Source organism: Genypterus blacodes, unplaced genomic scaffold (genome assembly GCF_046128005.1).
Source record: "Genypterus blacodes isolate CSIRO-AG114 ecotype Tasmania unplaced genomic scaffold, CSIRO-AGI_Gbla_v1 ptg000022l_1, whole genome shotgun sequence".
NCBI classification, from domain to species: Eukaryota; Metazoa; Chordata; class Actinopteri; order Ophidiiformes; family Ophidiidae; genus Genypterus; species Genypterus blacodes.
Window position 1 is genome coordinate 13357 of NW_027466835.1, and position 26820 is coordinate 40176.

The 26820-nt window shown below is 46.9% G+C and overlaps 2 protein-coding genes across 7 annotated transcripts; both read left to right on the plus strand.

Annotated features, from left to right (window-relative positions):
• The first annotated feature begins 500 nt into the window (after positions 1 to 500).
• LOC142992761 (nucleosome-remodeling factor subunit BPTF-like) lies at positions 501 to 22628 on the plus strand. 5 transcript variants are annotated; one of them, XM_076143300.1, is made up of 31 exons: positions 501 to 1233; positions 2291 to 3113; positions 4153 to 4373; positions 5604 to 5780; positions 5917 to 6099; positions 7346 to 7552; positions 7654 to 7742; positions 7989 to 8347; positions 8443 to 8574; positions 8803 to 8932; positions 9204 to 9339; positions 9453 to 9725; positions 9837 to 11361; positions 11500 to 11624; positions 11751 to 11879; positions 11995 to 12148; positions 12261 to 12384; positions 12528 to 12768; positions 13952 to 14085; positions 14213 to 14321; positions 14448 to 14692; positions 14825 to 15983; positions 16082 to 17571; positions 17665 to 17747; positions 17959 to 18184; positions 18340 to 18872; positions 18959 to 19135; positions 19253 to 19445; positions 19585 to 19669; positions 19842 to 20028; positions 20652 to 22628. In XM_076143300.1, exons 1-31 carry the CDS (start codon positions 705 to 707, stop codon positions 20665 to 20667), a joined length of 10194 nt encoding a protein of 3397 aa, XP_075999415.1. In that variant the 5' UTR covers positions 501 to 704; the 3' UTR covers positions 20668 to 22628. The 5 variants fall into 5 exon arrangements, with proteins under 5 accessions (XP_075999415.1, XP_075999416.1, XP_075999417.1 ...); XM_076143301.1 differs by having other exon boundaries at positions 11998 to 12148; XM_076143302.1 differs by having other exon boundaries at positions 9453 to 9713.
• A 432-nt stretch (positions 22629 to 23060) lies between these two features.
• On the plus strand, positions 23061 to 26731 carry kpna2 (karyopherin alpha 2 (RAG cohort 1, importin alpha 1)). Of its 2 annotated transcripts, none has more exons than XM_076143249.1 (11): positions 23061 to 23109; positions 23327 to 23454; positions 23575 to 23715; positions 24358 to 24446; positions 24552 to 24820; positions 24922 to 25016; positions 25209 to 25472; positions 25563 to 25796; positions 25906 to 26088; positions 26233 to 26382; positions 26498 to 26731. In XM_076143249.1, the coding sequence occupies exons 2-11, from the start codon at positions 23389 to 23391 to the stop codon at positions 26585 to 26587; spliced, it is 1581 nt and encodes a 526-aa protein (XP_075999364.1). In that variant the 5' UTR covers positions 23061 to 23109; positions 23327 to 23388; the 3' UTR covers positions 26588 to 26731. The 2 variants fall into 2 exon arrangements, with proteins under 2 accessions (XP_075999364.1, XP_075999365.1); XM_076143250.1 differs by lacking the exon at positions 23061 to 23109 and adding an exon at positions 23127 to 23148.
• Positions 26732 to 26820: the final 89 nt, after the last annotated feature.

Genomic DNA, 26820 nt, shown 5'->3' on the forward strand with positions numbered 1-26820 from the left:
TAGTGTAGTCAAGGGCCAAACGAATTATGTGTTTACTTTACACTAATTGTGTAAGTGTTGTGTAAATACCTATATGTCATAATTGTACATGTATATATGTGTGTACTATTTTTTAGGACACACCCACGTACCATATCTGTGATGCATTTTATTCAACAATCCTACAGGTTTTATTTTGGAACTTATACCGGCACAACTGAAGGTCATTTATTTTGCATCACCTCAGTGCGTTTCATCTTTTAGTTTTGTGTACCATTGTTATGTTATCTACAATACGCCTTGTTTGCGCCAAACTAAATGGACCGACATCGCTTTTCTGCTCCGTGCTGCGACGACACGGTTTCCAGATTTAAAGTTTTTTCACGCATAGTGTGATTTTACAAGAAAACGTGTGAAAGAAGTGACTTTGAGGCCAAACTAATTGAGTGTACACGGCGGTCATTGTTGGCATTAAGCTGAAGCACGGAGACCACGTGACACCACAGTGAGGGCCTGCTGTTTGTTCAGAGGCAGAGAAGAAAAATGGCGGCTCTAGGCGAACCTAAACGGGACGCCGGGCTAATATTTTGAGTTCTCATACACGGAGCAACACAGTGGCTTCGCGGGGTTACGACACTGTCTGGAACCCCCGGCGCTTCTGCTTTGTGGGGATACCGCTTTCTCTGGCGCAAAAATTGATTTATTAATATCATATATTCGCTATCATGAGAGGGAGAAGAGGCAGGCCGCCCAAACCGCTATCAACCGAGGAGCCATCCCTCGAACCTACCCGGGGCTTACGACCCAGGAGGAACCTCAAACCCAGGGCCAGGGACAGCGGGGACGAAGACGCCGAGAGCCCCAAAAGAGGAACCGCGAAATCGACCAGGGGGAAGAGGAAAGGGGGGACCGTCGTGTCAACACGGGGCAGGGGAAGAGGCAGAGGCGGCAGAGGAGGCAGAGGGGGTCGAGGAGGTGGAAGGCGAGCGGCTGTGTGCAAAACGGTGGTGTATGACGACCATGAGAGCGAGGAGGACGACGACGCTGTCAGTTTGAGGTCTGAGGACGAGTTCGTTGAGGAGGAACCTCCGTCCGAGGAGGACGAGGCCCTCAAAGACGATTCTGACTGCCTGCCTGATGATGTGCTGGACGAGGAGGAGGAGGAGGTGGTGGTGGAGGAGGAGGAGGAGGATGGTGGTAGCCACTGTACGGAGAGTAGCTTTCGGAGTCAGAGCACACACGCCAGCACTCCGGGTAAATACATGCCGGGGGTCGCGATGCTTATGGTGTCCCTGAACGTTGCACAACTCTGGGAAATGCACCCAGAATGCTGCGGCTGTGTGTGAACAGTGCAGGAAGCTGAAACCTTATTGTTCAAAATGGAGAATGCACAGTGTATTAACACACACACAGGCCGCAGTCCGCTCATTCAATGCTTCTGCAGGTGGCCTCTAAATTAACCTGCTGTCATCCGCACCGTTGATCAGTCATTCTCACTCCACCTATAGGGATTTTAGTTTGCACATTACAGGCTCCTCCGTCTTCATGACATTCCAGTCAATATCCTAGCTGTTGTGTTGCTAACGCTAGCAAGTAACATTAGCCCTTGTTGTCTTCTGTCATCCTGAAAACAGACACGGGCAGCGTTACATCACTAAACACTTTGAGTAACAACGCAAGGTTGTTACTACCCTTTTCCTTAAATGTTCTTTTGTATTATCTTAAGCTGGCTGTAAATATGTGTAATTACACTCAGTGAGGGAGAAAAGTGTTGGCTAACTAATTGGCTAGGTTAGCGTGCTTTTCGTCGCTGACAGGTCCGCGCGTTGAATCTGCATTCCGCACTAATTGAAATTTATGACAACTAATGCTTCTCACGGTGTAACACGAAACAAAGACAGCTGATGAGATGAGGCCTCCCCGGTAACGCCGTTTATGTCATTGTCCACCCGATCTCTTTCCTAAGTGCTGGAGGCTCGAGCAGCAGCTAAAGACACCATGCGGACTGGAAAAGTTTAAAAAGTTTCCTGTTAGATTGAATCTGAACTCGGCGAGTCATTTTTGGGGGGGCGTTTAGTTTGTGTCCATGAACGATGCTGATAACCTAACTGCAACTTCACGTTTGACAGTGAAGAGCTTTTATATTATTATTCAGAAATTCTAAATTGTAATTAAGAAATTATAAACATTTTCCCTCATCTTTATTGTTGATGGTAGGAATAAGAAGTTACTGTCTATTAGTCTATTAGTTGTAACACATAGATGACAACGATCCACTCATTGTTCCTTTAACTTGCTCTGTATCCCACAGGGAGAAGAAAACCATGGGCTCCCCGACCTCGCACACCTATTCTGGAGGATAAGGAGATTCCTCCTCTGACGGTTCCTGACACCTCTGAGGACCTCCTGGTGCCCAATGACGAACTTCTCAACGTCGCCTCCATCTATGAGGTGTTACGAAACTTCAGTACAGTGCTGCGACTATCACCGTTCCGGTTTGAGGACTTCTGTGCAGCGCTGGTAGGCCAGGAACAGTGCACTTTGATAGCAGAGACTCATATTGCCCTGCTGAAGGTCATCCTGCGCGAGGAGGACTCATCCAACACCACTTTCGGACCCGCTGACCTCAAGGACAGTGTCCACTCCACACTGTACTTCATAGATGGCATGGCGTGGCCTGAGGTGGTGCGAGCGTACTGTGAGAGCGACCGGGAGTACCACCATGTCCTGCCGTATCAGGAGATGGAAGAGTACCCTTACGGTCCAGTGGAGAGTAAGATCAAGGTGCTTCAGTTCTTGGTTGATCAGTTTCTAACCACCAACATTGCCCGTGAGGAGCTCATGTCGGACGGGGTCATGCAGTACGACGACCACTGTCGCGTTTGCCACCGACTGGGCGACCTGCTGTGCTGCGAGACCTGCTCGGCGGTTTATCACCTGGAGTGTGTGAAACCGCCACTGGAGACGGTCCCGGAGGACGAGTGGCAGTGTGAGATTTGCGTGACACACAAAGTGCCCGGCGTCACAGACTGTGTGACAGAGTCGCAGAAAAACAGACCCTACATCCGCCAGGAGCCCATCGGATACGACCGACACCAGAGGAAATACTGGTTCTTAAACCGAAGGATTATTGTGTAAGTCAGGACCCTTACATCGCTCTTTGTGTCAACACTTTGCCTCTAGGAACAGATGCTATCAAACATTTGGTGACTGGCAATGTAATAAATAATGTAGTCTGTGCCAAGTCCTTTTGCAAGACTTGTGATGGGATCTAGCAAATAGTATAGACTCGACTCGTATTTTGATAGGATACAAGCTGTGGAAGCATTCACCTATAGTAGGTCACCACAGTGGAGAAGCATTTTAGCCACATCTGGTACATTATTCACCACAAATATGACATTCATAGGCTTGGAATAACACCCGGAATTTGGTAGCCAAAGTAGCCAAACGCCTGAAAATACAACTTCAGTCATTATGATACATTAGCACTGTTTAAGTTTATAATGTGAAATGGCTGGGGAGTGAAAGTGAAAGTCAACAACGGTATAACACGTTCCATGCTGACATCTCAGAAGTCAAATGTGCCTCAGGCCTCGATGCGTTTTGACAATGTTGCTTCTCCTTCGTGAAACTTTTTCTGCCTTCAGCTCGTGCCAGGATGGAACCCCTGCTCTCCTGGGAGTCTGTGGTGCAGCTGCTTTTCATTCCTTTCATGATGCCCGTTTCTATTTGCTGGACTTAAAGTCAAAGCTGATTCAGTGATTTGATGTTTCCAGATGGGAACTGTGTTCTGTCCAAAATGCTCTAAACTTTTCAGTATCTTTAATTGGAACATTTTAATCTGCTCCACAATTCTACCCACAAAATGATTTCGTAATTTCAGTGGACATGATTCTGATCTGCTTTAGTGTTACCTCAGTCATTATTTGTGGAGTTTGTTAACATCAGTACGTAGTTTTAATAGTCTGTAGCTACGTTTCTGCAATATGTGTATACAATCATGGCTTTAATAGGATACTGTCATATGCTGAACAGATGGGGAAGACCTGTTGATGCTTAGAAAGTGAATGCTGTTGGGGTGTGTATGTGCACGAGTGAATCCCCCTTACTAGTCGCGACAAAACAAGCTGATTCATAAGTTAACAATCTGTCCTTTTCCTTGGTCACCAGTGAAGAAGACGGGGAGCACAAAACGAAGAAGATCTGGTACTACAGCACCAAGATCCAGCTGGGGGAGCTCCTGGAGTGCCTGGATAAGGAGCACTGGGAGATGGACCTTCACGCCACACTGGAGGAGATGAAGGAGGAGGTGCAAACACACATGGACATAACGGAGGACCTTACCAACAAAGCCCGTGGAACCAATAAAGCTTACCTCACCGCCGTCAATGGTAAATGTTGTTTACCAATTACCCATAATGCCCCACGGCACCTAAATTAACCTCGGGGAAGAGGTCAGGTGGTTGCGAGCGTAATTCAAAACACATCATCACCTAAGCCACAGCACGTCCTCCTGTCTTATTTTTAATTACAATGATTTATATAAGGTATTAGTTGGGATTGGGAATTTCTAGTTTTAATTTCTCATTCTTGTTGCTCTTCCAGTAAGAAACAGGCTCTGACAGACATTCTGTTTGTACTGTAGAATATATACATGCAAAACAATCAGTACATGTATGGATTTTCTAAATGATTGATGGTGATGGCCCTAGTTGAAAGCGGATGTGTGTAATTGTGTCATCATTGATCTTGGAGTTAGTGCCACATGTGTGTGTGCACGTGTGTATTGCAGGGCCCCTTTGTGGTTCCATGACCGTCCCTTTGAGTAGCGTGTGCATGTGGTGAAGCATGACAGAACAGTCAGACGTTGCCTCTTTATCTTGTTTGACGACATGCAGCCATACTCCCCCCCCCCCCTTACCTTCCTCTTAAGAGTCAGAGTAGCCAGAGGACTGTAATTTGTTTTTCTTTTCATAGGCTTGTACGTCGGTTGCATTTGGTACGGTTTCTCTGTGTTTGTACTTGTCTTTGTTCACAAAGGCGGCAGTGTAGCGTGTCTGCAGATGCCTCTCCAATAGGTTTTCTGTGGAAGAGCAGCTTCTTTGTAAAGCCAGTGCAGTGGTTTTTATCTTTTCTGCCTTTTATACATCTAAATTGATTAATGGCTCTTCTGGTATGTCTTCATCTGTTAAAAGCCCAATTGTGCTGCAGCTCAGTGCGGTTTCAGTTCAGGCCTCAGCTGTTTCTCTGTGGAAACTGTAGTTATCAGACTGGACAAAATCCAATCTTAATTGTTTGGGATCTCTATAAATTGGGATGATTTTATTTTAGGCTCTTATTTTGTTGCATGCCTTCAAAGAAAGCAGTGTTGTCTTGAATTGTAACAATGTATAACACAGGATGTCAAGGATATAAAATAGCAGAATACAGTAATGCAGATTTTGCAGAGTTGTTGTGTACCACCTCAAATGAAAACATCCATCAGAATGAAGAATAGTTGAGATGATCCTCAGTTGATATATCCGTGATGTCCTGCCAAGCCTTGATCTCGTCCGTGGTTACGTTACTGTTGCCTTTTTGTTTTTGAAACCTTTTTTAAATGGATCTTTTTGTGTTCGTAGAAGAAATCATGGAGCACACGAAGGTCAGACAGGAAGCAAAGACGCCAGCAGACGAGCCGAAGCAGGACACAGAAAGTGGAACTGCTCAGATGGAGGAGGACCCTGCCCAGGTCGAGTCCCAGCTCGACAGCGGAGAACAGAAAGAGACGGAGACCAAGGAAGACACAACTCCACAAGGTAAACATCCTGTGTATCTCTCTTGCTCTGATTCTTGTCAACAAGCAGCCGACTCTTAAGCAGAAGCCCTGGTGGTATTATCTCACCTTTTCCTGACTCTCTGCACCCTGTGTGATCGTACATCATACCACCATAGCCACCACAGCGCCCCCTGTCGGAGAAGAGGGAAGTATCGTCGATGCTAAACCCTGTTCGGCCACCCAGGACTCAACTCTGTCTAAAACAGACGCCCCTGAGCCTCATGAAGGAATGCAGCCTGCCCCGTCTGGGAGCTCGGAGAGTGGGGAGACCCCCATGGCGGCACAGCAGGAGAGGACAGGTACACAGAAGAGTCCTAACCAGACTATGTCCTGTGTCCAGCTGTCAGCCGCATCCCTTCCCACCCTGCCCGTCTTCCTCGTCTGTTGGGCTGCACGCGTGCATCCGTCTTCATTTGTCTGCTTGTCACTGCTGGTTTCCTCCAGTTCCCCTCAAGGCCAGAAGCACTTGCTTACCTTGCTGTGTGTACTCTACATGTATGTACGTTTGTGGCTGTTTGTCATTTGTCTGGATAGAGTTCAGCCACAGTGAAGTTGAAGGGAAAATCTTTGTCATCATTTCATGTTGATTTGAATTCAGGAGCTATTTCCAGGTTTATTTTGGGGGAGATGGTTTGCCATTCACGCTTTTGACAGCAATATGCCGTTGAGGGTTTGTGGATGTGTGTGTCAGACATCCTGTGGCTGAGTCACTGCTCCCTTCAATGTTGTTCTTCCTTTTTGTTTAATGGCTTCAAGAACGCCAGTGTGTGTATCTGACCCTTTGATCATCTCATTTCTGTAACTGTATAGGGATTAATATATAGCAATATAGCGATTGATGCCAATACTAATTGCAATGATGTGCGTCTGTATAAAGACACTAAAGGTCTCACACAGCCAAAGAAAGACCATATTTATCTTACATTTACTCTTCACCCATTCCTTCTGTATCTTCAGTACAAATCTGTTCACAGTACATTTTCCCATTGAAAGCTTGAGGCATCACAGGTTATATTCTGCCATTGTCTTTTCTTCAATAGAAGTCCCCTGATAGCTAAATATTTCATTTATATTTGCGTCAGTTATTGTCTGGTCTGGTCTGGTGCTTTAAACGCTTGCCTTTGGCTGAACGGTGGACGGGATCCCTGGCAGTAACTACCATGCTTCATCTAACACAGCCAGCTCCTTATTCTGATTCCATTTTATGGGCATTTGGACTGCGTTGCTATTGCCCAGACAAAAGACTGTCTGCCTCAAAAGGCCCACCTGCTACCTCGAATACAAAGCATATGCAGAAAACTCTCCCCTAACAACAGAGGCAGAACTTGACGTGATTTTCTTTTTGCCAAGGAACCAATGATTGAATCCGGCCAGATTATTTTTGAGAATAGAATGACTTTGTCTTTTACCTTCAGCTTTAAAATGTCTGTCTCTTCCTATTTTTAATTCTCCACACAGCCTTGGTCTTTGTCCAGATACCAGTTTTGCTGATGTCAATGTCATACTTTCACTTTACTGAGTTTGTCCCACCATCTTCCTTTTTAGACAAGGATGTCAAAGCAGAGTCCAGCAGTGAGGAGACTGAGCCTGATCAGACGCAGACAGAAAGCCAGCTGCTGCAGCATTCTCCCCGGCCCGAAGTAAGCAATGACAATAGTCAGCTGACACCAACCGCGAGCCTCGGAAAAGCTGAGCAACCCGACCTGGCCGATCGCTCCTCCCGCTCCTCTTTCACCAGCCAGGATGGAACAGGTAAACAAACAACAAGTTCAGCGCTGTAGAGTGGTCTCACAGGATCGGTTCATTGTTGGGTTTGTTAATGCTGTGAGAGCGATGTGTTCTGTGCCCTGCAGACGAGTATAACGTCAGGTTCAAGGGTGATAAAGCGGCAGCACCGGGACGAGAGTTCAACAGCCAGCAAACACCCAGAGGCAGCAAAGCGGTGAGGGGTGTACGAGAACTGTGTCTCAGAAGCACAGTGTTTACAGTCTGTTTAAAGTAGGACTGGGCAGCAAACCTCAGTTGTGTGTGTGTGTGTGTCTGTGTGTCTGTGTGTCTGTGTGTCTGTGTGTCTGTATCCCTAGTTAAAAGTCATGACAGCTCACGAAAGAGATTATATTTAGCAAAAACAAAAAATACAATATTGTAATTCTCTTTTCTGACAGCTACCTCTTCTTGTATGTTTCAGCCCTCTCCAGCACAGTCTGACAGTGAAGGTTCCCGTCCCAGCTTCTTGAAAAAGGACCTTTCGACGAGGAACAGTTTGAATAACCTGTTCAAACTGGGCCAGGAGGGTAAATACAGGGTCTACCACAACCAGTACAGCACCAACATCCTGGCCCTCAACAAGCACCAGCACCGCGAGGACCACGACAAGAGGCGCCACCTCTCCCACAAGTTCAGCCTGACCCCTGCCTCCGAGTTCAAATGGAACGGCTCCATCTACGGCTCGCGGGCCCTCACCGTCTCCACCCTGCGTCTCACCATCATGCAGCTGGAGAACAGCGTCCCCGGACCTTTCATGCACCCCAACTGGGCTTCACACAGGTGAGAGTCACCGCAGACTCCACAGAAATGATGCACCAATGTAGAGCTGTGTAGTCGTTTGTTTGCCTTTTTGATTTATACGGAATGTCCCCCAGGTCCAATTGGAACAAAGCGGTGCAGATGTGCAGCAAAGCCCGGGAGTTTGCTTTGGCTCTGGCCATCCTGGAGTGTGCCATTAAACCTGTGGTCATGCTGCCCGTATGGAAGGATTCCCTCGGACACACAAGGTAAGGGGGAAGCCAGAGGCAGAAAAGCAAATGGCAGTGAATCAGGTTTTATGCTACACACACAATTTAGCACATAAACAAATAGTTACATTTTCTGGAGAGAGCTCAGTTATTTTTTGCCCCAGCAGTACAGGAGAGTTCTCTACACACCATATTCAACAGTGACTTTGTTGTTTTGTTTGATACTTTGCCAGTTGGATCCTGATATTTTTCCCTCCCATGCTTCAGGCTTTATCGTATGACCTCCATGGAGCGGGAAGACAAAGAAAAGGTGAAAAAGCGAGAGAAGAAATTGGAGGATGAGGAGACGCTGCTGCAGGCCACCTGGGTGAAGTACACCATCCCCATCAAACACCAGGTAAGTCATCCTGGAACCTCTAACTTATTGTGGTTTAGGAATAAAACACTGATAACTACACAATCATGATATGAGCCTAAATCTCAACAGGTGTCATTATAGTTCCTGGTCTTAGGTGATGTGCTTACTATTCTGCTTCCGTTTCTTGTGTGTATGCGGAAGTTAATGTGTTTTTGTGTTTGCACTGAGGAAGTGATTTGTTTGACTTTGTGCTTTTATCTGAAAGCTCCCATCGTTTCCGTCCCACTTATGTGTTTGACAATCTGTGTAGGTGTGGAAACAGAAAGGGGAGGAGTACAGAGTGACAGGGTACGGTGGCTGGAGCTGGGTCAGCAAAACCCGAGTGCCACGTTTTGTACCAAAGCTGCCAGGCAACACAAACGTAAACTATCGCAAAGAACTGGAGGGTAAGGACTGAGCCGGCCTGATTTCCCACACGTATCAGATTTGTTCTGCGATTATATTCCCCAGCTGCTGGCTCTTTTGGCTCATGCTATGGTTGATGCTTCCCTTTCCGCAGCTAAAATGATCAAGGAAAATGCAGGGGCTTGCACAAAGAAGCATAAAGAGTCGGTGGAAACTGAAGAGAGGACCCATGATGATACAGTGGATAAAGAGGAGGAGCAAGGACCCGGGGCTGCGTCATCTCAGAGCGCAGCAGAGCAGGAAAACCAGTCAAAAGAGGAGGAAAAGCCACTGGTGGAGGAAGATCCAAAACATTCGGAGGAGAACTCGGATGAAAAAATGGAGGTTGATCCCTGTCTTGACAGTTCCCCATCCGGTGAGGAGAGAGGTGAATTATATTGTTTCCTTCTTCTATTTCATTTAATTCCTCTTAGAAGAAAGTAATTTCTTTCCATCATTCATCACTGACTGACTCTGATTTTCTTCTCTTTTTTTGAAGTTGGTGAGACAGAACATTCCTTGCCTGCGTGCCCGTCTGTGAGTGAACCCATGCACACAGGCGGAGACGCTAAGAAGGAGGAGACCAAAATCTTCTATGATGTTGTGAATGTCAGTGAGGGCTTCCAACTGCGGACGGCTTACAAGAAGAAGGTGAAGCCCTCTAAACTGGATGGACTGTTGGAGCGCAGAGTGAAACAGTTTACCTTGGAGGAGAAGCTGAGGCTGGAGCGGATGAAACACACCGCCTTGCACTCCAAAATGTCTGCCGCAAAGCCGAGTACTGGGATCAAGACTGAGGGCTCCGCTTCAGTCAAGCAGGAGCCTGCGATGACCCCGTGTGTTAAAGTAGAAGACAAGGAGACCAGCCTGCAAGAGAAAGACCAGGTGGTAAAACAGCTGGACTTTGACCAAGAGGTTAAGACTCAGACGGACAACTTAGATGCTGAATCAGACTCCACAGCGTCCAACCACAGCAGTGGGACAGCGTTGAATGCTGTGCAGGGGAAAGATGGGGAGAGTTTGTCCCAAAAAGAGGTGAACGGAGAGCTTCAGACCGGCACTGACATCAACAATATCAATAATTGTATCTCAGAGACGATGGACAGCAAAGAAAAACCTCAAAGACCAGATGTGACTCGAACTGAAGAGAATACCAAGAAACGAGGCTATGACGACATTGAACAAGGCGGCGGCGTGAAAGATGCAGATGTAGACCAAAGTAAAGCCAGTGAATTGAAAGTGAATGGGAAAGCTGCTTTTGAAGACTCCAACAGCAATTCGGACCTCGCAAGTTCAGCCCAAGTCAGTGATGAGCCTCAGAAAGAGCATGTCAAGGCTCTGATGAATGGGAGCCTCACTGAGAACGACATGTCCACTGTAGACCATCCACCCCCCTCAAAGATCCCTAGATTGGAGAACCACGCGGTAGAAAAGGACGACTCCACCGCTCTGGCAACCAGTAAGAATCAGGAAGCGTCCACGGACAGTCCTGCTAAGCTTCCAGCCTGTAACAATAACGACAACTGCAGCAATATTGGCGGTCTGAAGCCCACCACGCAGTCTCAGACGGTCCCCACAGCTGATGTGAGCAGCAGCAAGCCCGCTGTAGTAACTGGTGGCGTCGTCTCCACCGCTACCATCCAGCCCAGCGCCCTCACACCTGCTGCAGCAGCCTCCCAGAAGTACAGAACGGTTGCGGCAGAAATCCCGGACACTAAAACCGGCATCTCTGGCGGGACTTCTTCCATGACCATCAGTAAAGAGTATTCCACCAGAGATAGAGTGACCCTGCTTAGGTTCTCCAAATCCAAGAAGGCACGCTCAGGCACAGCGCTGCCATCCTACCGCAAGTTTGTGACCAAAAGTAGCAAGAAGAGCATCTTCGTCTTGCCCAATGATGACCTGAAGAAGCTGGCAAGGAGAGCAGCTATCAGAGAGGTGCCCATCTTCAACTACAACGCCAAGCCAGCCCTGGATATCTGGCCCTACCCCTCACCAAGGCCCACCTTTGGGATCACATGGAGGTTTGTAACAAATGTATTCTTGCTCCTGCAGTATTTGAGATGCTTGAAACATTCATCCAAAGTGTGTCATCAGCTTAACACTTGTCAGTATTTAAAATGTGTATTTGCAACTCAGTGATTTCCTGCTGTCCCTTTCAGATACCGTCTCCAGACAGGGAGGTCTTTGGCAGGAGTGAGCCTAATGCTGAGGCTGTTGTGGGCCTGCCTGAGGTGGGATGACATGGCTGTTAAACCTTCTGCTGCTGTAGGAACAACTCGAAAAGGTAAGACGATGCTGTGTTCTTCTTCCAATCGATCTTTAGGATACCTCCTGACATTTGTTTCAATTTGCATTACAAAGGAATTAAATCGAATGTTTCTATCAATGTAACGGTCGATTCTCCCCACAGAAACTACAGACACAGACATAATCACCACAGAAATAATCAAACGAAGAGACGTGGGGCCTTACGGAATACGATCCGAATACTGTATCAGGAAGATCATCTGTCCCCTGGGAACCAGAGACACCCCCAAAGGTAAGAGATCACATTTAGTGTAGAATCTATGCAAATTAAAATAATTCACTAAGGGCCTGTCGCAGTTTTTTTTATGGACGATGAACGAGTCATTTTTATCTGATTCTCCTCTTAGCAGAAACTCCGACTCCCCAGAGGAAAGGCCTGCGCTCGAGTGCCTTAAGGCCGAAGAAGCAGGAACCAGCCAAGCTTACTGGACCTATAGCCGTGGAGACGTGGGTGACTGAAGAGGAACTTGAGCTGTGGGAGATCAGGGCCTTTGCAGAAAGGTGAGAACACACAACATGCTTGCTCCAGGTTTGGCCCCACAACTGTATCATTTTGTGGAGCCCTGAATCCCGATTGTTAGATCACTGAGGCACCCCTTCCTTGGTTTTCCAGGTTGGAGAGGGAGAAGGCACAGGGCATTGATCCCTCTAAGAGTGGCAGTAGTCTGAAGACGACCGAAGATGTCAAAGCCCACTTGGAGAGTCAGCTGAAACAGGCCAGACTGGCAGCCCAGCAGGTAAGAACACTACTTCTTCCACTACTAATGTATTCTTGTACGCGCACCCCGTCTTCTTTTCAACTGATGTTGTCACCAAAATCAGGCTGATGGTCACCCTTGGATACGTCTATCTAAAGCTTTGTTGTAACATTTTGTTGCAGAAGCGCCTCGAGCAGCAGAAACTAGGTGCAACTGCAACCACTTCTTTGACAACCAACACTACCCCAACCAGCAGCCCCACCACCTCAATGTCCACGGGGCAGAAGACGGCACAGGTCACACCCGGAACCAAGATGGTCCTGGCGTCCAAACTGGCCTCTCCAGTTTCCTTCCAGCAAGACAAGAACTTCCACCAGTCCTTTGCTTCCTGGGTCAAGCAGGGTCAGACCAACAACAGCTCAGGTGAGCCGGTGGACGAGAAGAATTTGAAACTCATTTTAAGCCCACCTGAAAATCTGAAATCCTGCAGGAGAGTCCCTGCTAGATTTGTGCATTTTCATCATCACATTCACCAGGAACAAGCAGAAAACACACTGAAGTGTGTGGCCAGAGACATTTTTGGTTTTACATTTTTTCTGTTAGAATCATTTTGTGGAAGCTTTGTTGTTAGAGATCAGTCACCTGCATGACTTTTCAAACAACTTTTCTTTTCTTTTTTGTTAAGTTTTGTTTTTTCAGTTGCCCACATTAGTAAATGTGACCAGCCTGCAGAAACGACTTTGTGGCTTGTGGTGTCCACTTCCATGTACCCCAATGCTTGAGGGCTACATGAGTGCTCGTGTCTCCCGTGAAACCTTCAATCTCATAACAAATCAACAGTCGCAAAATTTCAACAATATCGGTGCTGATTGGCTAGAGTATCCAGTGGACACCACAGCTGTAAACTGGGTTTTGTGGTGGCCCTTTTGGTCAATGCGTGACTGCAGTTGGCGTGGTGTGTCTTGCAGCCTCCGCTGGCTCTGTGGTTACTATGACCAGCAGCATCACCACGTCAGGGCAAACGTTCCAGATCGCTGGCGGCCCGGTGACCGTGGCTGGCCAGGTTTTCACAGCAAAACTACCCCTGCCCGCTAACAGCAAGATTGTCACACTCAACGTGCCCACCACGCAAGGAGGTAGGGTGCACGAGTGTCGCCCGTATTCGTTTGGTTCTCACTTAATTACACTAGCAGGAATTTGAGGACGTGCTGTGACTTAACTGAGATGCCAAATTCTGCCTTGTGATATAAAGTGGCACTGAGCATGGATGATGCCCGTGATGGTTTTGTTGTTGGACTTTTTCCTTTTGTTTTCCACTTTATTTTGATAAACGTGTAAGAAGAGCTCCTACGCTCCAAAATTGGATCACTTCTTGTATTCATTTTTGTACTACTTTTGGTTTCTGTGTTGTTTCAATGTCTATTATCCTTTGAGTTGAGTGAGAAAGCTTTGTAAAATGCTTTACAGAAGCCTTTGACGGTGCAAAGAACCTCCCTTACACGCAAAGTACATGCCTTGCTCCCTTGTGTCCTTGATCTGTGTTACTGCCGCTGTACCCGCTGTGTATTTTCTGTCCTCCTACTTAATCGGTCTCTTCAATCAACAGGTGTGGTCCAGCAGAAGGTCCTGGGCATATTCCCCTCTGGGCCGCCCGCCAACCTTCGGACATACAGCACACTACATCCTACCACTGGCAACATTAACCTCCGAGCCACCTCCTCTGCTGCAGCTACTCAGCAGGTAGACACTCCTTTGCTGTTTAAATCACGTGTTTCTACTTTAGCCCTCTCAAAAATCATGAAGCAAGTGGATAATTAGTTGTATGTAAATGTATATAACTTTGACCTGTTCTTGTGCTTTGTTTCAGGGCACAGCTGGAGGTCAGACTCAGTCAGGCATGGCTGTAAATCAGTCACCTGCCCTGGCTACCTCAATGGGCACAGCAGTGGTGAGAAGACCGCTGTTGGCTCAACAAGGTATGCTGGCATTCGATTTCTACTCTCATTTGCGTATCATCATCATCATCATCATCATCATCGTCTGTCTTATTCATTCTATGAGTCATTGTTCAATGTATTTCTGCCGTTCTGCCTCACCTCCAGGTCAACCTCAGCAGGCCTTGAACCAGTTGGGCCACCCTGGATCTACAGCTGTGTCTGGCTCTACTCCTGTGCAGACCACCGCGGGTCAGAGAGCCGTGGGCGCTGCACCGTCACCTCGTGCCGCCACCCCGGCCCCTGGGCAGTCCCCCGCTGCCCCTGTGCCATCCTCCCAGACCAACCGACCGCAGCAGGGTCAAGTCAAGCTCACTATGGCCCAGCTCACACAGCTTACACAGGGTGCTCAGGTGAGTGCATTTATCACTGCTGTTTCTCTGGCCTTCCCTTTCTGCTGTGTATATGATCAAATTTGTTTTTCCTCACAATACAACAAGGTTTGGTCGGTGAAAGTCTAATTATAATCATTTGCCACTCTGCAGGGGGGGAACCCAGGTTTGACTGTGGTGATCCAGGGCCAGGGTCAGACCCAAGGGCAGCTGCAAATCATCCCACAAGGAGTAACGGTCATCCCCGGCCCCGGTCAGCAGCTTATGCAGGCAGCTATGCCCAATGGCCAGGTCCAGCGCTTCCTGTTCACCCCGATGCCCCCAGCATCCTCAGCATCCACCACCGCTGCCACCACACATCCTGCCGCAGTACAGAACTCTCAGACCCCCATGCCAATACAAGCCGCAGTCAGAGCCCCTGCACAAGTCCAGACGACTCCCTCAGCTTTAGCCCAGACCCAGGTGGCAGCACCTTTGCCAGTCCCAGCTCAAGTTGCACCCCAAGCCTTGACTCATACACAAGTCTCTACTCCGGCCCCAGGCTCGGTTCTCACACAAACCCAAATTGCAGCTCCGGTGCAAGTTGCCACCCCGACTTTAACACAGCCACAGATTACAGGCCTTGCTCTACCCTCAGTGCCTGCACAAGCCCAAATACCGGCTCCTGTGCCCTCCCTAGCGCACATTGCAGGCAAGGGCGCGACTCAGACCCAGGTGTCTCTCTCTGCGCCGGCCTCAATCCCTGCGCAAACCCAAATTGCATCTGTGCCTGTCCCAGTTCAACACGCAGCGCTGCCTTTGGCTCACACACAAATCCTCACCCCAGCCTCAACCCTCGCGCAGAACCAACCTGAAGTCCCATCCACAGTCCAAACTCATTTTTCCACCCATACTGGAGCTGCAGTTCCTGTCCAAACCCAAGCTGCAGCACCGCTACACATCCCAGGACAAATTGTGTCTCAAACCCAGGTCCAAACACACGCTTTCATGTCGGCTCCGGTCTTAACCTCGGCTCCTGTCCACGACCCAGCTGCCACTTTAGCCCAGGCCCCAATCAAGGTCGCTGCTGCTATTGTTAACTCAGCCCAAATTCCTATTTTGGCCTCTCTTCAAACTCCAGTCCCGGTTCCAACACCCGCCGTTGCTCCCGTCTCAGCTCCTGTAGCTGCTGTGTCCACACAAATCGCTGTCCTGTCTCCAGCTAAAGCTCCGGCCCAAATCCAATCCCCAGCCCCTGTTCCCCTCCACGCTGCAATGGCCAATGCTGTTGTCACGCCTGTAACGGCCACCTATACAACGCCTTCCTTCCCAGGTAAAGCATCACAATCGGCACCACCCTGTTGCAGTAACTTGTCTGATGCTGTTGTCTTATTTTTTAATACATTACTCCTTTTTCTTCTTCTCTTATAGCTCTGACGGAGCAGAGAGTTGCTCAGCCTCAGGTTTGGACTCCAGCCTCGTCCCAAGCCCATGTTCCAGTTCAGCCATCTCTGCAGGCCACAGCTCCTGTACAAACCTCTTCTCCTACTCCTGGATTAGTCTCCATAGCCCCTCTGACTCAAGCACCCCTTCCTGCTCAGTCTCAAGTACAGATCCAGCACCCTTCTGTTGTGCAGCAGGTTTCCCAAATGCCAGTTTCACCAGTGCAGGTTCACATGAAGGCTTTACCCGTCTCTTCCATTGTTACCACAGTAACGCCCACCCAGTCTCAACTCCATCCCCAGACCCATGCTCAGCTGCAACCCCAGCCTCAAGCCCAACTCCATGCACAGATACAGGTCCAGCCCCACGCTCACATCCAACCGATGCCTCACATTCACACCCAAGCCCATCTCCAAGGCCAAGCACAAACCCAAATCCACCCCCAGATCCGAGTTCAGTTTCAGCCACTAGCACAAACTCAGCAACTACCACAATCTCCAATTCAACCTCAGGTGCAGCTTCAGCCCCAAACCCAAACTCCAAACCAAACGTTTCCCCAGCCACAGGTCCAGGCTCAACTCCAGTCAAGAGTTCAGCCGCAGTTCCACTCCCAGGTACAAGTTCAGTTTCAATCCCAGGCGCAAACCCAGGCTCAGCAACAGCCTCAGGTTTCCACACCGCCTCAGGTTCAGTCTCAGGCCCAAACTCAGCTCCAGCCCCAGCCACAGATTCAAACTCAGTTTCACCCACAAGTTCAAGTCCAATTCCAGCAACAGAGCCAAATTCATTCGCAACCTCTCGCCCCGCAGCCAGCCCATGTTCACACTCAGGCGCAGGTTCAGGCTCAAGTACAAACCCAACCACAGTTTCAAGTTCAGTCACAGCAACAGACACAAGTCCAACAGGTTCAGGTCCAAACCCAACCACAAGTTCAAGCCAAACTCCAAGTCCAGTTCCAGCCTCAGAACCAAACGCCGCTACAAGCCCAGCCTCAGCTTCAGGTCCAGTCTCCAATCAGGCACCAGCTCATCACTGTTCCTGGTCTTCAACAACCAGTCCAGCTACTCTCAGCACTTCCACCCCATGTTGCAGCCCAGATCCAAGCCCAGATCCAAGCACAGGCACAGCAGCAGGGTGGCACAGTTCCCCAGCAGATCAAACTGCAGCTCCCCATTCAGATCCAACAGTCAGGGGGGCAAATTCAGGCCCATCAGATCCAAAACATGGTGGCCATACAGGCTCCAGCAAGCGTCCAGGAACAACTGCAGAGGATGCAACAACAACAACAACAACAACAACAACAACAACAACAACAACAGCAGCAGCAGCAGCAGCAACAGCAGCAGCAGCAACAACAACAACAGCAGCAGCAGCAGCAACAGCAACCAAAGAAGAAGAAACATCATCAGGAGGGCAAAAGGGAACAGAAAGAGCAACATTTGCAGGCTGTTACCCTTGGGGATGGCATTGTTAAACAGGTGGGAATCAAAAACAACAATTCTTTGATGTCCTTTTAATAATGGGTGTGAAACAAACTAAGATAATAAACGTAAGGTGTTTTCTTTTACCAGGTGGGGGTCAAGCAGAGTACAACAGCAGAACAGCTGAAACAGAGGAAAACCTTGGCTGCAGCTGAGCGAGAGGAGAACCAGAGGTTTGAATTTTATACCACATACGTATTGTAGAAGACAGGAGTGTCTCTTTTAAATGAATGCGTATACAATTGTATCATCTTTCTGTAACCACTTCTAACCCAATTGTTCATGCATCCTGGAAGCAATATTTCATTAACGGCCACTTCATACCTACACCACCGACTGAACTAAATCTGTTACCTATCTAACGTGATGCTGCTTCTCTGCCAGGATGATTGTGTGCAACCAGGTGATCAAGTACATCCTGGACAAGATCGAGAAGGATGAGAAGCAGGCGGCGAAAAAGCGGAAGAAGGAGGAGGTGGTGGAGCAGAAACGGTCCAAACAAAATGCCACCAAGCTGACTGCACTGCTGTACAAGCACAAGGAGCAGCTCAAGGCTGAGATCCTGAAGAAGCGGGCCCTGCTGGACAAGGAGCTGCAGCTGCAAGTGCAGGTCAGCAAACAAATCTGTGCATATGTCCTAATATCCTTATGAATCTATGTTTTTCATCTACTGGCAAGAGAATATCAATCATTGTACTTCATGGTATAGAGCTGCATTTATCTGTATTGTATAACTGTATTATGTTGTTTCTCTGTGTTGTTCAGGAGGAGCTGAAGCGGGACATAGCCAGGCTTCAGAAGGAAAAGGAGAAGGCCCGAGCTGCTATCGCCCAGGCTGCAGCAGCAGCAGCCAAGGCAGCGTCCCATTCATCCCACTCGTCCCTCTCCACCCTTTCGTCTCACTCCACACATTCCTCCCACTCCACCCACACAGTGACCTCGCCTTCCTCATCCCATAAACGTAAGAGGGAAGAGGAGCGGGACAAAGATAGAAACCGGGATAGAGACAGGCACCATGAAAAGGACAAAAAACGGGACCGGGACAAGGACAGGGACAGATGTAGAGACAGAGATAAAGACAGAGAGCGAGACAGAGACAGAGACAGAGACCGAGAGCGAGAGCGGGACAGACATCGGGACAAGGACAGGGAGAAGGACAGAGAGAAAGATGCGGAGAAGGATGGAGACTCCAGCTCGTCAAAACACAAGAAGAAGAAGAAGCTCTCTTCTACCTCAAAGGATCACAAGAAGGACAACAAGCTGTACTGTGTGTGTAAAACAGCATACGATGAGTCAAAGTGAGCCACCGCAGCACACACAACTATGTTTCAGTTTACATTCATAATGCCTCATGATAAACTCACATTGCTTCTTTGGTCTCTAGGTTCTACATAGGTTGCGACCTGTGCTCCAACTGGTTCCACGGAGCGTGTGTGGGTATCACAGAGAAGGAGGCCAAGAAGCTGGAGGACTTTGTTTGTAATGCCTGTAAACACGGCCAGGACGAGGCACCTAACGAGGAACTATACTGCATCTGCCGGACACCATACGATGAATCACAGTACGGCCCGTCATATGTCGCAGAGCCTGAGCTGATATCTTTGATAATTCCTGTCCGCTTTCATTCGTTCAGTCGTTTGGTGCCCTCATGGTTATGTGTCTTAATTTCCGCCTCCAGGTTTTACATAGGCTGTGACCGCTGCCAGAATTGGTACCACGGACGCTGTGTGGGCATCCTGCAGAGTGAAGCCAATCAAATCGACGTGTACGTGTGCCCGCAGTGCCAGTCCACAGAAGACGCCATGACGGTCCTCACGCCTCTCACTGACAAAGACTACGAGGGCCTGAAAAGAATATTACGCTCCTTACAGGTATAGAACATCTCATCTTTAACGAGTCTTTTAACTTTGATCATCTCACTCAGGGGTCTGGTCGTCGTATCAGTGACTCTTTATCAGTTCCCCGCCCAATGGGAACGGATTTCTCACTCTTTTCTTGTCGTTTCAACAGACCCACAAAATGGCATGGCCTTTCCTTGAACCAGTGGATCCCAACGACGCTCCTGATTACTATCGGGTGATCAAGGAACCAATGGGTAAGAAGAGATGCATTCATTTTTTTTATGAAGCCTGGAACATGTCAAGTGTATCCGTCTCCCATGGAGTCGCACTGAAAAAAGGCGGTGGTCTTCCATATTTGTAAATCATAGATGCTGTGTGTTCACTTCTCATATTTCTCACATTCATTTCTCTCTCTCTCCCTTGTAGACTTTTCAACAATGGAAAGCCGTTTGCAAAAGCGACATTACCACAAGCTCACAGAGTTTGTGGCCGACGTGACCAAAATCTTTGACAACTGCCGTTATTACAACCCCAATGACACGCCTTTCTTTCAGTGCGCAGAGGTGCTTGAAGGGTTCTTTGTACAGAAGCTTAAAGGTTTCAAAGCGAGCAGGTAAGGTCAGGTGCCCCCGTATTGGCCCGCTGTCAAGGATCCAACATTTCTCTCTTCATTTCCACGCTTTCCTCAATGCTGTCAGTTTCATTCCTTTTCTGCATTTGTGAATTTTTCTTAAGCTTTTTGTTCATAGCATTGGCATGTGGTAGCTGTGGTAGTTTGCTTTACACCGTCTTGTAGTTGAAAACAAGGCTCATCATTTTCAATTTTTACTAATGTCAGGGGAAAATACCCACATTCCTCAAAGGTAATTTGCTCCCGGATGCTAATTAGGCTGGAAAACAGAGTTTTTTTGTCAGATTTTCTATCTAGAGTTTTGAAATCAGGGTCCCACCTGCATTGTAATGTTCCAACTAAATTCCCTGATTAACCTGATTATTGTTTTAAAACTGAAAATAAGGAGCCATAGCCGCAGACCGCCGTTGTCTCTGTCAGGTGGTTTTACGTGTCGCTTGGCCTTACTAAACTCAACACGGCTGACGCAGGTGAAGGCATCGGACTCGCTGTTGTAACTGAATTCTTCCAAGCCATGCCTTACATCTGCATCATCTTGCATTTGTATCTGTTCACCTTTGCTGCATGCCTTTGATTTATGCCATCCCATTTTCTCTGTCTTTCAGATTGTCAGATACTTAAGTGGCCAGTCTAGCTGGAGTCTGGACTGGATGCTGGGGTCTCTAGTGATAGAATACATGGAATGTTTCTGCTTGAAAAGCAGTAAAAAGAAAACAAAAATCTCTGAATATGAGTCAATAACACATTAACACCCACACACCAAATGTGCATGCATAGAACCATACATATACATGCAGTCAACCTAAAGCAATTCTGACTTGAGGGATAATCACAAACTTGCAGCCATGTTGATACTGTTCATACAGTACAGAAGCCGAGAGAAGACGTACATCATATTATTGTTTTCCTGAGATAACAATGCTTTTCTGGAGAAAACGAAACATTCTCGACATTGCAAACCATGCAGCCTAATCATTACCGGATAAGATCATTCTGTAATCAATGTATCACAATCCTGTTCCATCAAGGCCTGACGCCGGACGAAATGGCTTTATGCTGTGATGTGCGTCATTGAAGAAGACTCGAGGAAATGTCCTAGTTATCTCACTGAAAACAGTTTGACTAATTGCATGTCCTCTCTCGGCTTCTGTAGTGAAGTAATCGAGGGACACGCTTTGTATTATTTCACTAAATCATGACAAACCAATAATCCATCACAGTAACTAAACTGTTTCAGTGAAAATTTTATACATTTTAGTTCTCAATTTGTATTTATTTTCTACTTGGTTCCAAGTTAGATCGGTTGGCCTTGACATTTATATATACATATACATTATATGTATATATAAATACAGACACACACACACACACTTCATATTTTATTCTGAGATATTTATCTGATGTTTTGTATGTTACATCCCCTTGAAGTCTGTCTTGAATGGATATAATTTTAATGATGTACAGTCATTGTAAGATATATCTCTGTCATTTCTTTTTGATGTTTTAAATCATTGTGAAAGAAACTCACTTTTACACAGTGTTATTTTATTGTGAAGAGTTAAAATCTTATACCTGCTAAAAACCACAAGGAGTTTCCAATGGACCTAAAACTTCACAAACTGAAGAGTTATTCTGTAATAAAGGCATTCCCGCTAAATTACACCAACATGGCTGCAGTAACTGCTGACCCCTCTGCATCCACTCTTTGTCTGTTTGCTCGTTGTTGAGACGTCACCAGAATAAACAAAGGGCTCTCAATTCTTGCTTCTCTCCACATTCTGTAGGTCTCATAACAACAAGCTACAGTCTTCTTCAGCCTCTTAGAAAGCGCTGCACGTTGCTCAAACAAAATGCACTTGCCAAGAATATGGCTTTTTCTGAACTGTAACTCTGACGGACTCTGCCTCATCCTGTGTTTGGGAACTGCTCATCTGACTGTCATTGCAACCAGCAGTGCTGCTTACACAAAGCTGTTAAGGCAGAGCCACATTCTGCCCACTTCGACCCTAAGGGACCTTTTTTTTTTAGCCTTTGCCTCATCAGTGGAAGTGTAATGAGGAGCGTGGATAACTTAAGGCATTTCTGAAGAAAGTTTACCTCGGAGAAAAGACTCTTAAGGAGCTCTCGTATTTCCATGTACTTTATTTTTTGATGTCAAGCATTTTGTTTTTTCCCTGTTAAAATTCCCTCAGGCCATCATGTCCAATGCTAAATAGGAATTTGAATACTTTTACTGAGCATAATGTATCAGACTTGTGTCTAAATTCACATATCACAGTGGAACACTTTTTCCTCCCATTTTGATTCATTGTTTTGTCTCAAGTGGCATGAAAGACAATTGTAATACATGTCTGGACAACAGTAGTCTGCTTGGTTAAACGTCTATAACCTACTGAAAGTAATAAGCTATTATAAGTGGATTGCCCTGCAGTAGTGACTGACTGAAAAGGATAAACGTGTTTTTGACGATTCCATGCCCTGTTTGTAAAAAATTGTCAGATTTTGACTTGATTTACTTTTTTGTATTACAGCTGAAGAAATATTGATGTATATGGAACTTAATAAAACTGAAAATAATTATATCTTACTGTTGTATTTATCTCAGGCGGTGACGCAATGAGTAACTTTGCCGGAATTGCTTGTCTTTTTATGTGTTTTGTACATGTACATGTTTATATAACACAATGAAAATGCAGCTTGTTCATGTGAAACGTGCGTGGTCTCCCTCAAATCATTTACCAGCCTCGTTCAAATGTTTGCATGCACTGATTTGGGATCAGTTGATTCGTCCATATCGTCCGCTGACAGCCAATAGCAAGCCGAAGAGAAGACCTAAGGTCAGGGACCGTTGAGCTGAAATCTCGCGATAGTTCCCCGTCACTGACATCCTGTCCTGCGCGCTCTGCAGATTTTTTTTTTTTTTTTTTTTTTTTTTTAAATGGGCCAATGAGCGCTGTCGGTTGGATGCTCGCGCTTGAACGGGCCAATCAGGCGGCTTTGTTCCAGAAATTTAAAGGTCTGAGCAGCACTTTCGGGAAATTACTACCTCTGTGTCTGAGCGAGGTGAGGACGAGCCACATTGTCTACCTCTTTTAGTTAAAGGTTTAATCAATGTTCTTAGTTGTTCAATATCATATTCATATGTAATCGGGGTTGTCATATGTTGACGTTTTTCTAGCTAGAAACGGTTTTAACGAACTTATTGACCAAGTTTGACAGCGGGTCTTCAGTGGGTTTCCTGGATTCACGCGGTCGACTAACCTTTTAACTTTCTGCGCAGGAACACGCGAACTCTACAAATCTTCAATTTTACATCCGTTGGAAATTCCCAATCAGCTGAAAATGTCTGAGAACGCCGGGTCAGAATCACGTCTGAACAAGTTCAAGAACAAGGGCAAAGATGCTAATGTGAGTACAAACTTGCGGTTTTAACATCATGGCTGTTTGACGGACCAACGTCCATTATGGAAACGTCAATGAGTCATACTTAAAAAACTAATCACCCTGTTTCTTTGGAAATAAACATAGGAGCTGCGCCGCAGGAGAGTGGAGGTGAATGTCGAACTTCGTAAAGCGAAAAAGGATGATCAGATCTTCAAAAGGAGAAATGTGGCTGCTCTCCCCGAGGACGCGACTTCCCCACTTCAAGAGAAGAACCCTAACTGTCAGGTAGTATTCAGAATTTAAGGTTAATGTTGGATCAAAGAAATGCTCAAAGAAATGTGTGATACTAACATGTCAGCTTCCAAACTTGACCAAGTTTAATTGTTGTAGCGCCACCATCAGGTTGATCGATTTATTTTTTTGTGTTGGTATAGAAGTCTGAAAGAGATGCAGCACTTTTTGTAAAATGAACCACACACACACACACAACACATAGGCAGAAAACTGTAGCAAAATTCTAAGGAGTAGCAGAGATAAAACCTTTGTCTGGCTCGGTTCAGACATTGTACAGGTTAGATTTTGTGTTAACTGGACCAACATGGTGAGAGGAAATGTAAAAAAAAAAAAATGAAACAATAATAAATGAAACTGGCCTGGTGAAAAATCCACATGGTGAAAGTTTTGGTGAGGGACTAACGGGCGCGGCCTTGTATAGATTAGGATTTACGGCTCAATATTTATATTTTCCAATGCATAAAAGCAATACAGTAATGAGATGCGGTTGCGATTACACTCGTATAGAATGCGTGGCTATCTGAAAATGTAGCATTGCTTGCAGGTGTAGGTCACATGATGCAGTTGCCAGTGTCCCCATCCTTATCAACATCACTAGTTTGAATTCTGATTGTGTGATGGGATCATTTACAGGCGGCCCGGCAGTGGACGGTTGAAGAGATTCTTGCAGGAGTGAACAGCTGTGACTTTGAGTCCCAGCTGCAGGCTACCCAGGCTGCACGGTAATGACGCTGGAAAACATGTAGAGCCCCATATTGGGTCTTACTGCACAATCAGAAGTGTCTGCTGGTATGGATCACTCATTTTTGTTATGCTTCTGTATGTAGGAAGCTGTTGTCCCGTGAGAGACACCCACCCATTGACCAGATCATCAGTGCTGGCCTCATCCCCAAGTTTGTTTCCTTCCTGGGGGTGACGGGCTGCCCTCCCATCCAGTTTGAGGCTTCCTGGGCTCTGACCAACATTGCCTCTGGGACATCTGAGCAGACCGTTGCCGTTGTGGAGGGGGGAGCCGTTCCCGCCTTCATCAGCCTGATCACTTCCCCCCACCAGCACATCAGCGAGCAGGCTGTCTGGGCCCTGGGAAACATTGCAGGTAATTGGGAGACTACATGGATTTCTTATTATGTTCATCACTGCTTGATTCAGACGTGAAGTTCAAATACTAATGACTTGTGTTCTTCTCCTTCTCCTCAGGCGATGGCTCCGGCCTTAGAGACAAAGTCATCAAGTATGGAGCAGTGGCCCCTTTGATTAGTCTGTTGGATGTTCCTGACCTGACAACATTGACTGTAAGTGTGTTTGTATGTATTTATACTGTATTTTACATGGAAACTGAGGCAACTCACACTGGTTTGTTCTAAATTGTCCAATTCACTCTTTCTGTTAAGTCTCATTTTTGGCCACAAGGGGCCGCCCTGACTTAAGTTAATGCCCACTCATGTCAAATTAATGCCTGCATTCTTCACTTGGTTTCCTTGCAGCCTGGCTACCTGAGAAATGTCACCTGGACGCTGTCAAACCTCTGTCGCAACAAGAACCCCTCTCCTCCGATCGCAGCGATCCAACAGATCATGCCCTCCCTCATCCGCCTCCTGCACCACGAGGACAAGGAGGTGCTGGCAGACGCCTGCTGGGCTGTTTCCTACCTGACCGACGGCTCCAACGACCGCATCGAGGTGGTGGTCCAGGCCGGCTTGGTCTCTCGCCTGGTGCAGATGCTCGGCTCTGGGGAGCTCTCTGTGGTGGTATGTATGGAAACTCGCTGCTGTCTTATTTGTGTCACCAGCACGTAGTCCCAAGATTGTCATTCCCTGATATTTCTGTCTTTACTTCAGACGCCCTCGCTGCGAGCAATTGGCAACATTGTAACGGGTACAGATGAACAGACTCAGGCTGTGCTGGACGCCGCAGCACTCTCCATGTTCCCCGCACTGCTGCGCCACCAAAGAGCCAACATTCAGAAGGAGGCAGCGTGGACACTGTCTAACATCACCGCAGGGAAGGACACGCAAATCCAGGAGGTCATCAACGCCGGCCTGGTGCCACACATGGTTGAAGTGCTGGCAAGGGTATGTTTTATTTTTGGTTTGAACACTGCTGCAGCATATCTCTGGCAGAAGCTCTGACCCTCAGAAACTGGGTCGTCCTATTAATTTTACATTCTTTGTTTTTCTGCAGTCTGACTACAAAACTCAGAAAGAGGCTGTATGGGCGATTACTAACTTTACCAGCGGGGGCACTGTTGAACAAGTGGTGTATCTTGTTCAAGCCAATGTGCTCGAGCCTCTTCTGAACCTGCTCTCCTCCAAGGACAGCAAGATCATCCTTGTCATCTTAGACGCCATTACCAACGTCTTTTTGGTGAGTTTCAACCCGATTTCAAAATGATACTCGCACCTTTCCAGATTTGAAAAGCCTGATTTTAAATCTTTATCTCTGAGGTGGCGAGATGTTTATGAAATACTGTTTCAAGAGTTGATCGATCTCTTTTATTCCTCCCATCAGGCGGGAGATAAGATTGGCGAGTCGGACAAGTTGTCTCTAATGATTGAAGAATGTGGCGGACTGGACAAGATCGAGGCTCTGCAGTCCCATGAGAATGAGATGGTGTACAGAGCAGCCCTCAACATCATCGAGAAGTATTTCTCCGGAGACGTAAGTGGCTTTGTTTTCACTTGACCTTATTTGATATTTAACTCTCATTGTTGTGAATGGATGAGCTCACCCTTTTTTTTTTTCTTTTTTTTTTCTTCTTTTAACATTTCTAAAGGAGGAAGATGTGGAGTCTGTGGCCCCTGAAGTAACCACTGATGGATACGCATTCCAGATCAGCGAAAACCAAAGCGCTTTCAATTTCTAGATACTGTCTAGAAATTGATACTGTTCTACATACTGTGTACGTCTTTCTTATTGTCCCTTTTACATGTCCTTGTCTATCTCTTTTTTTTGTGTATGTTATGTACATACAGTTTTACATAATTGTAAATAAAGGTCTGAAATTGTCTGTGATGTCATTGATCATTAATATGGGACTTGTTTCTTTGTGGCTCACTGTCAAATAACAATGGAAGTTATAATTCTGAAGGCAATGGA

Bases quoted from the DNA above. Each gene is read 5' to 3' on its own strand.
- kpna2 (XM_076143249.1), top strand. From the start codon at position 23,389: ATGTCTGAGAACGCCGGGTCAGAATCACGTCTGAACAAGTTCAAGAAC. The intron at 24,447-24,551 runs GTAATGACGCTG...TTCTGTATGTAG, and splicing joins CAGGCTACCCAGGCTGCACG to GAAGCTGTTGTCCCGTGAGA. The intron at 25,017-25,208 runs GTAAGTGTGTTT...GTTTCCTTGCAG, and splicing joins CTGACCTGACAACATTGACT to CCTGGCTACCTGAGAAATGT.
- LOC142992761 (XM_076143300.1), top strand. From the start codon at position 705: ATGAGAGGGAGAAGAGGCAGGCCGCCCAAACCGCTATCAACCGAGGAG. The intron at 11,625-11,750 runs GTAAGACGATGC...TTCTCCCCACAG, and splicing joins TGTAGGAACAACTCGAAAAG to AAACTACAGACACAGACATA. The intron at 18,185-18,339 runs GTCAGCAAACAA...TGTGTTGTTCAG, and splicing joins AGCTGCAGCTGCAAGTGCAG to GAGGAGCTGAAGCGGGACAT.